General features: G+C 39.9%; 1 protein-coding gene across 1 annotated transcript in view; it reads right to left on the bottom strand.

Moving 5' to 3' along the window:
- Positions 1–13,016, bottom strand: part of VCAN (versican) — a 114,919-nt gene that overhangs the window by 70,105 nt on the left and 31,798 nt on the right. Inside the window, exon 6 of the mRNA XM_009281591.2 lies at positions 398–691. Coding sequence (XP_009279866.1) covers positions 398–691 — 294 coding nt within the window. The remainder of the gene's footprint in view (positions 1–397; positions 692–13,016) is intronic.

The raw sequence follows: 13,016 nt of genomic DNA, 5'->3' as shown, positions 1-13,016 counted from the left end.
AAATTAGATGACAGTCATTCACCTGGTCAAGTAGGACATTTCTTCTGTTCTTATGTTCATTGACATGACACAAAATACCAGGGTGCACTCAGGCACCAAAATATGTATCATCTGCAGTCTCAGGGTGACTGTGGATATGGTGTGTCACTCTGTGTAAAAACACTACTCAGGCTGAAATCTTACCTTAAAACTTTGCCTATCTTTATCTGCCAATGTTACTTTACGACATTTGTTTTAGTTCGGCTTTTCTCTCTTTTTTATAAAGCCATAGTGATAAAACAATTTTTTAAAAACTCATACATGCCATGAGAACTGAAACAAAACACATATTAAAGAAAACACTTTTCAGGGTTAACATGGTGAGCATACTGAAAATTATAATTAAAAAAAAGCTTACGTTCGTAGCAGTAGGCATCAAACTTGCTATCTGGGTAAGGAAAGCCTGTTTGGTTCTCATAGCGATACAGGGTTCTCACCCCAAGTAAACCTCCACCACACTGGGGCCTTGCCACCGAGGCTGGGTAACGAACGCTGCCATCCGCCAGCCAGCCATAGTCACACTGGTCAAAGCCATTCCTCCAGGCGACGTACAGGTTCCCAACAGAAGCAAGAACGCCATCTCTTTTCCGACACAGCTCTTTAGCTTCCTCAAAGGTGAGCTTCTCAGGGACTGAGACATGAACCACTTCATCTAGAGGAAGAAAACAAAGATAACAAAGACTGAGTATCACATTCCACTATCAAGTCAGCTTAGTTCCCCTCTTCCAGTAGTTTTATGCTTAAAAAAATAAGATAGTTGGAAAATCAAGTGACCCAGATTTGAATATGAAAATGGACCTACCACAAAGCATAAGTATTTTACGCAAACTTTATACGATGAAGTACACTGTGATTGGAGACTGAGTCCCTCCCTCAGTCTCTAGGCAGAGGTAACAGCAGCCTTCAGGCTCCTCTGTGACCTCTGTTGGAGTAGACTTTGCAACTCAACTGCGTTAATTAAATCCAGTCCAAGAGAATTTACTTTCGCAGTAAAACAATTTTACATCTGCAAGCCTCCTACCTGACCTTTTTAGTCATCACTAGAATCTCACTTGAGACACACAAAAAAAGCAAACGTTCTTCACTGGCTGCTCCACAGCAGCTTCTAATGTCATATTTCCATCAAGTCGTCATCTTGCCTCATGGGGAAACAAAGGTGACGGAATGCACTAGACATGTTGCGTGCACAAAGCCCTTTTTGTGTGAAAAAGTTGAATTAGTCTAGAATGCTGCCAGTATAGTTTAGCGTCCATGGAATAATAATTTGTAAACAATAGCCTTCCACTTGGAAACTGAAACAAAGCAAATAGCACATCTAATATTTTACTTCCAAGCTAAATCACCATTATACTGTTGGCTTGGTTGCCTCTTTCACCCAAACACTATAAAGAAAATCAAGGTTCTAATGTTCATATCCTGGGAATGAAACAGTAAACTGACTCCTTTCTAGTTTTTGCTCAGACTTCAGGTAGAACTGATGAGACCTAAAATCAACATGTTCAGCTGTAGAAAACAGCACAAATCCAAAATATTTGTTACAAGACAGCTATTCTCTTCCTCAACTACAGTAGGCCAGAACACAACAGTCACTGTTGCAGGAGAGCACTGCTTATTCATACTGGACATGCAATCTGTCTTACCTCTGTAGTTGTCTCAAGGCTACCTAGCAAAAGGCAGAAACTACATCACCCCAAGCAGTTTCATTCACATCAATATTACGCTTGTTTCGGGCTTGAAAGGAATGCAAGTGTGAAAGGAGGCAATGTGCCAATTTTCTTTTTCCTCCTAGGTAGAAACTCTGATTTGTTATTACAGCTGTAATATCAATTCCATAGTGTAAATTTCTTTATACATGTTGTAGGGAGTTTCTAACTTAGAGGTAATGGGACAGAGCATGTCTAGGGTAGAGGGACAGAGCACGTCTATTAGACACACTTTAAGATAAGGAAAGCAAAGAAGCATTCACCCTCAGAAGTACCAGAATGCTTCATTCAGCTCTTCAGACCACACGGATAACATACTTTTTTACTAAAGACTTCTGCAGAAGACAGCTTTTTCTGCATCAAGGGGCAGATCTGCTATCATGGCCAATACAGAATGATGGATGCAGTTATCCCACCATACTGTCCCAATGGCAGCATCATGAAACAACGGAGCAAAGAAAGATCTCTCCAGGGCAGCCCCCTCTGTTCTGAGGACACACAGCAGCCATGATGTATATGAAAATTAGTAGTTAAAATGTTTGCAATTAAATAGCAGATATCGATCCAGTTAGACAAGAAAATGAGACATGTAAGAAAAGCAATGTATTTTAACAGTTTTCTAGTAACAAATACAATGGATCAAAAAGTAAATACTGTCAAACAATCCCACAACATTCTTTCTGGGAGAAACTTATTGAAAGCATAGGAAAATGGGTGAACAGTGCAAGATTAATAGTAAAGCAATTTTTCCATCAACTGATCTGGATCACTGCCTCTAAATGGAGCTTGTGCATAACACCATTAAAGTTAGCTCTGAGTTGTCATCTGCATTCTGTTAAAGCAAGGAAACTTAACGAATGGCTATAAGACTTCAAAATCCAGGGTTCAATCAGTACTTGTGTAAGAGAGGTCACTTTAGCAGAGAACTTACTCATCCAAGTTGCACAAGAGCATTTCTATATGGAAATCTGCCTTAAATTTGTCTTGTAGTATGCCCATATATGCAATATTGATAATACTGCACATTTAAAAGATGGGTGGCATATCTTTCTTTGTGTTGAATCTATTCTACTGACCCCACAAGTATTTATTTGGTTCATATATTAAAGTCAGCTGCTGTCATACAGATAACAACTTTATCAAAGGGTGTTTTACCATAAAAACTAAATTATAAAAACCCCACGTGTTTAAGGAAAAATGCAGCCTAACCAGAACAGCCCAATAAGTTAAGTCCAAAGTCCCATTCTTTGCCACCTATTTGGTATATTAAAGAATTTGTGAGGATAAATTCACAGAGAATGCAAAAACGTGACAGAGCAATCAGCAAAATGCCCTTATTGTCATTCCATCATATACCAAGTAAATATTCATTTATTTCAGGAACGCTAGTGATAAGATAAAGGGTACAAAGATGTTAAAACATGGCAGCTTGCAATTGCTCTAGTTAAAGAGTGTTTTGCTGTGATTCCAGAATTCCTATTTTAACAAAAATCTGGTAAAGTACAAAAATCAGATTCCAATTAGCAGTCATTTATGGTAGGAGATACGACTCTGCAATTTGTCTGTCCAGTTTGAAAATAAATTAAAATTCTGTATGATTGAGTGTGCACTTAATGTGCATAATAATTGTTGGGATGATATGTAAAAAACAAAGCGAGACCTTAATAAAGGCCTGCTATATAAATCAAAAAACACTTAAAAGTTGTCCTGCAATCTTCCAAAACCACATGACAAAAAAAAAGAAGGAGAAAGGTTTATGTTTTCTGTTGAGCACTTGGGACAAAAACAGTGCTCAAAACAGTTCTCCAGCTGAATGGCATCCCTAAATTACGTGATGAGAAAGTTTGCACAATCTTTCCTGCACTTCTCACCTGGAGTGGACTGTGGGCATGTATACTTCATGCACAGCAGACTTAGCACTTCAGGGATATGGTGACCCATACAGCACAGAGACAGCTAATCAGGACCTACTGTTTGTGTGCAGTAAGTGCAATCACTTGGAATGTGCAGGGATGACATTTTACTATCCATGTCACCTCTCTGACATGATTAGTGCTGAGACACTTGCTCACCACCAGTCTCCTTGGTCAGAAAGACATGGCTACCAAACTATTGATATTTTGGGTGCATGTTCTGGAAGCACTACTTAATAATCCCCCACTTCTTTATCCTCACAGCAATGTGGAAATTCAGTTTATCGTATGTGAAAAGAGCGCTGGTCCTACTTCACTGTCAACGTGGCTTTTTCTCTCATAGTGAGAACTTGGGTTGGAAACCACATTGTTCCCCAGTCAGCCTACACAAAAGCTGGGCAATAGAGCAGGAAACACAGAGGGTGGCATATGAAGAAAGGTGCTGATAGCTGAAGGAAGAACAGCGAGAACCTCTAGGAATTTCCTCTGCCACTGCCAAGCACTTGGGAAAAAAATGTACAATGGAGCTCAGGTTCTGCTGAGCTCTTTCATGGACTCAACCTCAAAACTGATAAAGTCTTTCAAGAGGCCATGGAAAAAGGACTTGTGCTCCAATCGTGACTTCCAGCATGTCAGTCAATGTAGCTGAAACATCCTGACTCTTTCAAAGTACCAAAGAGAAAAGGATTTGACCCTTGCACAGAAACTTCCTCTAAAAAGCAAAAAAGTTAATGGTGAAGCTAATAAAATGTATTAAATCCATGCAGTCTCTAAAATTAACTCCTATTTTTGGAGGCACAACAGGTTCCATATTTAGCAGGATAATTCATCCTGTCACATTCTTACAGTATCTTTATTATGATGTCTGAATGCACCTCAATTTCCCAGCCAAAACACTGGCAACAAGGAAATTAAGAGACGACTTGTCTGGTCGATAAACAAATGGCATAGCCACTAACACCAGCAGGGCAGATTCAATTTTTCTGTGTGTTAAAAGCCATGTGCAATGTTTTTATAGCTGGAGTACACTCCAGTAACTTAGCAATATTATGCAGGCAAACCCCAGGGCTTACACCAGCAGATGAAGAGAAACTAGTCCTACAGTACCAGAGGGTGAAGTGGAGACCGTGGCAATGTTTAGACTGCAGACAATAATGTATTGTATATTATTGCTGGCTCCTGTTTAAAACCAAGCTTCAGATCAATCGTCCATCCTTAGCGGTCAGAGCACTTGAAGAATCCCCAGGATTTTCCTGTTGCATGTATTTGTTTTGCTCGGTTAAAACAGACATCTGATGAAAGTCATGCTTTTTCCCTCTCTATCAAATATATCAAGCTAGATGAAGAAGCCAGGTTTTTCTCTTGATGACAAAAGCTGATTCGCTACAGCCCCCAAGGAAAAAGCTTAAGATCTACAGACTTATCAGCTGGTTTTATAGCAAGCTTCCTTCCTTTGAAAGTTAATTCATTTATTCTCCCTCATCAGGAGATATCTCACTGAGCTGGGCATGTTTGTAGATGTGAATTTCATGAATCACACATCTTAAAAGCAAGCACAGAAATAAGGGCAGGCTAGAACCATAGCCAGGGGTCAATACACAACATGTATTGACTAAGGTAGAAGTAATGAACCTAGATGTAAGCCCTCCAGCACAAACCTCACTAGTAATTTCTTTTTCCATAGATGAAACCACAATTAAGGGATTGGTGGGCTGCTACTTCCTAGACATCTTTGAGCCTGACTATGTGGCATTCTCTTCCCAGAGCAGAGCATCATCTCCTCAGCTTCAAATACCATCACCCACCGTGCCAGGCACAACAAAATGAGCTACAAGTCACTTGCACCTGGCAGATGAAGGCATCACATGCAAGTCCGTGACAAAAGTTTTACAGATGTCTGAAGGATTCTCCCAAACTGCAGAAAAGCTTAAGAGGTAACCTGTGAGACTCCCACTGAATGCTTTTGACACATCTGGTAACACACCAACTGCTGTGGAAGGTGGCTGGTCAACCACCTATGAAATGTCCTCGCTATTATCCAATCCATGTGAGAGAATGACAAATACTAAGGAGACACTTATATTTATTTGGTTGTAATATTTTTAGTCTTTTTCCCCATTTTGCTATCCCAGAGCAACAGAAGCCTTCATTACTATTGTCCCATCTGGAATTTCTGGTGTTCACAAGCTTTACCTTGTGGTTGGGTGCTCAAATTCTACAACCTCTACTACCTTCAGCGTCAACTACAAAAAGGCATAAGAATATCCCATAGATGGCAATGCTTAACTCTAAAAATTTTAAATAAAAACAAGACAAAAACATTCCAGTATCTTTCCATCTTAGCTTCTTGGTGGTGTTCTTGTTTGAGAAGAAACGTTATCCCCCACTAAGAATTTGGCAGCTCTCCTTTTTTGAGCATAATGAGTCTGTGGTGAACTCCAGTCCTGTTCTGAGAGATGGTGGAACCCACCAAGCTCATCAAGCAAAGATGCCCTTATAGGGATGCTAGAGCTCAAGGGCTCTGTGACTACAGTTGCAGATCAGGGTGCCCTGGGTCAGGCATGAAAGGTGGCTAAAAGTGACAAAATATCATAGCTTCTGATGTTATATGGAATATTCTAAGGACATTTCCCCACCTGCAAGTGTAACCTGATGTTACTGCTCCTCATAAACATTTAGTCACAGCCACACAGTTGGCAGTTCAAAGCTCAAGCAGTCATGAGACACTGCCATCATGACTTTCTTTTTCTCAGAAACATATAATCTGTCCAAATCTTCATTTCTAGAACACCAACAAGTGTGCCAAGAAGCAGGAATATCATGGCCAATTTGGGGACTAAAGCATTTACCTTTGCACCTTAAGGACCACGTGTCCCAAGAATTTCCATTTCCTCCTCCTCTCTTTCTCTCTTTGGCCAAAAGGCCCATGCAAAAAGGCAGAAGCAGCCACCAACAGGACTACCAGACTGCTTGTGCACCAAGGAGGGAAGAGATACTGCCCACATCTATCCCTCCTCTCCACACATGTGTGAAGATAATGGAGACCACTACCCTTGGAAAAAACATTCAGATACATTTGGGCCAAGACAGACCTGAAAAGTTTCATCTGTCTTCACCATAGGCAGGGGCCTTGGAGGCTACATATAATTAGCCTGTTTATTAATCCAGCTCATGCTCCAGCATTATCCCTCTTTCCCAAACTGCAGCCTTGTCTCAGCTGCAGTTCTTTTCCTCCATCCTGCCGCTCTTAAGGGCTGGTTCTCTGACACACCAGACTAGTAAAGAGGTATCCTTACAAAGTCACAAATTACTGTGAAACACTCTCTAGGACTGAAAAACCAAAGACCTAAGCAGCTAGGTTCAACTTTAAAGCAGAAGGCTAGACAAGCTTAAGAAGTCTTTTTCTCTTACACGTTAGAACAAGTTAGTTGATTCTTTTTGATACACATCAGTAATAATTTAATTAAACTCTCCTGAATGTCTTAGGTCTATTCTATGCAAAACCATAGGCTGAACAGGAATCCACTGCATTTGACAAGACTGGAAGAGTATACTTTTCCCATAGGCTTGCCCTCAAGCATGAAGAGTGGCATGGCAACTGCTATACCCTTAGAGAGGTCTGCTGTAGTTGCAAAGTGTCACTGGCTTTTACTTATACAGAGGGGGAAAATGAACTTTGTATTCTATATAATTCTTTTTCCTTTGTGCCTTACTCTCACAAAAATCATTTAGACACCAGGATTTTCTGACCTCCCCAAAGATGAGTTTTATCATGTTATGAGCTCGAGTACAATGTCATGCATAAAAACCACCATGGCATTATTTCCTTTTTCATTTACTCTATTTGGGCTCTGTATCCCTCTTGAGAACTCTTGGATCCATGACCCTGCATTAGGTCACACAATTAAAGGCTGGAGAACTGTCCAGTATAAGCCAATGCAAAGGATGTGACCCTACCACAGGCCCTGAACTAAGAAGAAAAGACCCTTTTCTCTGTGTCCCTCTTTTAAAAGTTAATCTAATTGTTGCCTCAGAATCAGAGTGAACTCCAGAGAAGATCATTAGCTGCCCAAAACACAGAAGAAACTTCTCACCTGAATCCGTATTTTAGACTATGACTTCTTTATTTATTATTATTCTCACAGAAATTTTCCATGACAATAGCAAAACTGCATGAGACTAGGTGAAAAGTATTTAAAGGACATCTGGTTTTGTTTTTCCTTTTTCTTCCCTGCATTCACCGTGGGGGGGAAAATGGTGCATGGAAGGGAGACTGTATAATCTTCCCCACAGCCACCCCAAAATAACTTTCTTAGCATGAGTCCCCATCTGCACATTACATACGCTTGTTAGACATATATGGCTTCTAACTGGCTTTGGCCAGAAGACAATGCTGCATGGAGTAGTTTGTGCTTTGGCTCCGCACCACACACTCACAGCCCCTCACTTCTTTAGTGGGCTTTGGCAAGCAGATCTCACTTTGTCTCCATCTCTGACACCACAGCACTGTCAAATCCATCACGTACACGCTTATCTGAAGGCAGAATGGAAACCCCTCCTTCCCCATCACCCATCTCCATTCAAGGGATTATTCCACAGAAGGCAGCGGTGCAGACACCGCTTCATGTGGAGGTGTTAAGAGAACCTCAGAGTTATATCCAAACCTTTGCGGCTCAATCACTTTAGATTAAACTCTTTATTAGTAAATCATGTCCCACAGTTAAAGGTATCCTAATGTTTTTGTTAATGCTTAGTATACTGAAATATGCAATGAAATATGAGGAATGCAAATCAGTTTGTAATAAGAGACCATGCCCAGTACCTATTTAACGATATTTTGACTCCAGATTCTTATTTTTATCACCAGGAACTCAGAAATTTTAAATCCTTCCCATAATTATTCTTCTGCTTTTTAGCAAAACTCAAAATATTTAACTTTAAGCATATTTAAATATTTTAACAAAATATTTAATCTCTCTGGCTTTCCTCAGAACAAGGATATGGTAAGAGTTAGCCCAGACAACTGGTTTTAATTTAAGCTAATAGTTTGTGTTTCAAGGAGAAATCCATGTCTCTGGCTAACTTTGTGATTTCATATGGCCAGAAAGGAAGAAAACTGAAATGGTGTTGCTCCTACAAATCCTCAATGCAAGTACCCAAATTAGTACTGTAAATTCAATACACATTTATGTTAAAATGTATTGCAAGAATTCCTACCACCATTTATGGCTTTCTGGGGTAACACACTGATAGCAGCCAACAGACCAATAACTGTTCAATGACTTCCATGATGACATTCTCATTACGGCCCAGATTTTGATATCATTAATCAAGCACGATCTTATTCCATGAACAGTCATCCCACTGACACAGGCTTTCCAAATAAGGACCTATTTAGTGTAAGTAAGTCTGATAGATTTGGCATTGAATCAGAATAAGCTATGCAGATATGAACTTTCGAATTCACATGGAAAAAATCATGTTTAAGCACAGTTCTACAATATACTAAGTACCATGAATGTCCTTTGTTATTAATGAAGTGTTGAGAGCACTCATTACAAGAGAAAGTTTGTACCTTGCAGAGTCAGCCTTAGGTGGATAGAACAATTAGAAATTTGGCATAACCTTAAATCTTGAACTGTAAGTCTTCTACCAACAAATGAACGTGTTACAATACACCAAACAAAACACAGGATCTAATTTACTGCCATGTTCACTTTCCAGTAACTTCCCTTGACATCTTATCTAATCCTCTGTCTTTTGTGGATGAGTGGTTCCGAAGTGTAATCTCATTGATGCTATGTAACTTCAAAAAAGTTCTGCATTTGAAATTAACCTTTGTTCTTACAGAAGCTGCTTCAGTTATATAGACAAAGCTATCTTGGCTCCTTAGCCCCATCTTAGAAAGGAAGTCTGGCTCAGAGGCTCAGGCTTCTGTGAAGGCACTGAGGAATATTTTATCCTGCACTGTACCTTGATGCGATACTGTGTCTTCCTAACACAGTTTGTCTTCATCCACACAGAATAAGTTAACTCCTCTGCATGTCAGTATAACATGTCTATACCCTATATCCATAAAACCATCATTCCCTCTGACTCCTAGAAGTTATTTTCTGACTCCAGTTCATTTGAAAACTTCTGAGAAAATAGGAAAAAAACCCAAACAAACAGGAAAAAAAGGAGGGGGACGTATCTTTGATTAGCTATTATAATAATCCACCATTAAAATTGATCAATATAATCAGAAAAAAAAAAATCCCTATGCAGCAGGTTAAGGCTGTACAGCTAATTGGCAGTTGTCTTGTCCACAGCAGTCACCTCTTCACAGCACATACATAAATAGCTTAAGGATGAGTTTTCCTATGTGCTCAGTGTTGACCTGACTCTGCTTTCTTGAAGTAAATGGTAAAACTGTAAAGGGAATTCTCTTCTCTTCTCAGATTCAGCTTACTACCACAGTAAAGTGCTTCTAGTAGTAACACCATTATCTATTAACATTACAAAACATGCAGCCGCCATTTATCACACTGTTTTGTCTCACACCCTCTTCACTGAGAAAAAAGCATACAATCTGTACCAGCCTAAGACAGAGTGCTTTTTCCCTAATTTGGGAGAAGATGTTCCAGAACATTTTTATAAATGCATATTCTGAGAATCATTCAGACAAAGGCTAGGTCAAACACACTTTGCCTTTGGGAAGGACGGTAATGAAACTTGCAGGCATCTTTGCCTTCTGCAGAGTTTCATTCTGAACCTGTACCCATCTCTATGAGCATTCTGTTACCATACAACGGGCTTTGTAACCATCTTGGAGAGCTTCAGTGGATCCCAGAGGTGAAGTGGTCAATCACAGTCTTCAAGTCAGACCTACAAGCCCTTTTTGGTCTTGTCCTTGTAGGTCTTTAACCCTTGCCCCAGGCTATGGAGCCTTTAAGATAAAGGCTGAAACTGTGCATTTGCTTTAATCAGTGTTCCACAGGAAGCTACTGTGTAAGGAAGAAGATAAAATGAACATGCTTATTGTTACCTGGGTTGATAGACCAAATCTCCCCAATATTCTGTGCTGGCTTATATTTCTTAAATGCTGAAGGTTTCATATTCAAGCAGATCACATTACCACAGTCCAGCTGATAGTCCACAAAGACATGCATATGTTTAAACAGATCGTCACCCACAACAATAGGACAGAAATGTATAGCTATCCAGAGAGGAAAGCTGGCTCATAAATCTTGGTAAATGAAATTTTGTAACAAAGAAGAATCAATTAATGTTAATGAGAAATTGAAAACCTATGTATGTGTATCTTCACCAAAGAAGACTGCACAGTCACTGCAACCTCTGTGAACCTCATGGCCTGATTCCAGGTTGTTCTGAGCACAGAACATTAGCTTCAGTGAAATAGGCTTCAGTTTTGACTTTTTTTAATTTTTATTTTGAAAAGCTCAGTAAGAATATTTGACCCTGAGAAATTGCTGGCTCACATGCATCCAGGATAAGCTTCTCCATATTAGTTACACTTCTCTGTTCTTAAGAAGGAAAGGAACAAGGCATTGCTCTTCATCCAGGAATGATACAGATTAGTCAAAACTTCTTTTTGTAAGCTAGGAAAGACCCAAATTGAATTTGAAAGCCTTGATTCAGAGGTGACTCAGAATTCAATCCCATCAAGGATTGATGGAGGATCAATGTTATGAACTCTAGGTGTTCAGATGTGCTACTCACTGACAGATATAGATGGAACATAAGTAAAATTAAGACATTGCTGAGCACTAACAAAATTCCATCACTTAATTTTCAGAGTTCCCAAGCTTATATGTTTTTTGAGTCTTTGCAAGACTTGTATTGCTTGTATTTTATAACTCTCCAAGGTGAACATAGTCTGGGGCAGATCCTCAGCTACTAAAAGTAGGAGAAAAACTCTTACTGAATTCAGTGACTAACGTCTCTATAAGTCATCAGTAGGAGAAAACTTTGCATGATCTAATTTATTTCTGTTCTAAGATAGAATACAAATAAGCACTGAGCACCTTAATTCTGCAATTGCTTGTTACAAATATATGTATACATACAAAGGCAGGCTTGCTCAGAGCCATGGTTGATTTATTGTTCTGATGACTTCAAGAGCACTAAACGCATATCAGTCAAGGATCAGCCCAAACGATATTTAATTAGGAACTATAAGTATTTTTTTAGAAAGAACAGTGAAACTGGATGGAATAAAAATCTGTCAAGACAGAAGCAGTGTGACACACTCAGAACACTGCAGTAAATGGAAAATGTACTTTGGTCCTGGCTGCAAAGTATTTCTGTACCAGAATGAAGTTCCCATGTGCATAACCAACACAAAGCCAAAAAAAATAGGCTACAGGACAGGAAAGTCTATATCTGCATTTATATTTTAAGTATATGTATTTAACTAGTCACAGTAATGCTTAAGCATAAGGATATTTGGTGTCTGGAACATATCTATAGGCCCACTGAAAGGATATAGATAAATTCACTTCCAGAAGAGAGATTATAAGAAACAATTACAACATCACACCTGTAATACAGAGATTTGTGCATGCTAGAACTGCCCAATCACAGAAAAATTTTCCCTATTTTTCTTTTTACCATCAAACTCTTTGTTGAATAAAGACCGATCATAGAGCCTAACCATGGATCACAAGGTACCATGGGATTCACAGTATGATCCATGGTTCATAGTCACCATGTGGCAGAATCATAATCACTCTGCTGCATTAGAGCTGTTTAATTAGCAGCTTTTACAAAGACTATAGTTGTACTATGGCATTGCAGTGAATTTCACTAAAGAAGATCCAGATTCCTCACTGGAAAGGTTTTGCTCTTTTGTTTCTTTTTGATGCTAAGATGCCCCCTTTTTAAAAAGATATTATTAAACTTGGATTGCAATTGGGGAATTACAGGCCTGCCAGCCTGACCTCGGTGCCGGGGAAGATGATGGAGCGGTTCATCTTGAGGGCACTCACAAGGCATGAGTGGGACAACCAGGGGATCAGGCCTAGCCAGCATGGGTTCATGAAAGGCAGGTCCTGCTTGACCAACCTGATCTCCTTCTATGACCAGGTGACCCTCATCCACCCCAGTGGAGGAGGGAAAGGCTGTGGAGGTGGTCTACCTGGACTTCAGGAAAGCCTTTGACACCGTCTCCCACAGCATTCTCCTGGAGAAGCTGGCGGCTCACGGCTTAGACAGGTGTACTCTGCGCTGGGTCAAAAACTGGCTGGACGGCCGGGCCCAGAGAGCTGTGGTGAATGGAGTTCAATCCAGTTGGCGGCCGGTCACAAGCGGTGTTCCCCAGGGCTCAGTTTTGGGGCCAGTCTTGTTCAATATCTTTATC

The sequence above is a fragment of the Aptenodytes forsteri genome, unplaced genomic scaffold (genome assembly GCF_000699145.1).
Source record: "Aptenodytes forsteri isolate BGI_AS27 unplaced genomic scaffold, ASM69914v1 Scaffold116, whole genome shotgun sequence".
NCBI lineage: Eukaryota > Metazoa > Chordata > Aves > Sphenisciformes > Spheniscidae > Aptenodytes > Aptenodytes forsteri.
The sequence above is the reverse complement of the archived record's forward strand: the minus strand, read 5'-3'. Positions and strand labels throughout refer to the sequence as shown.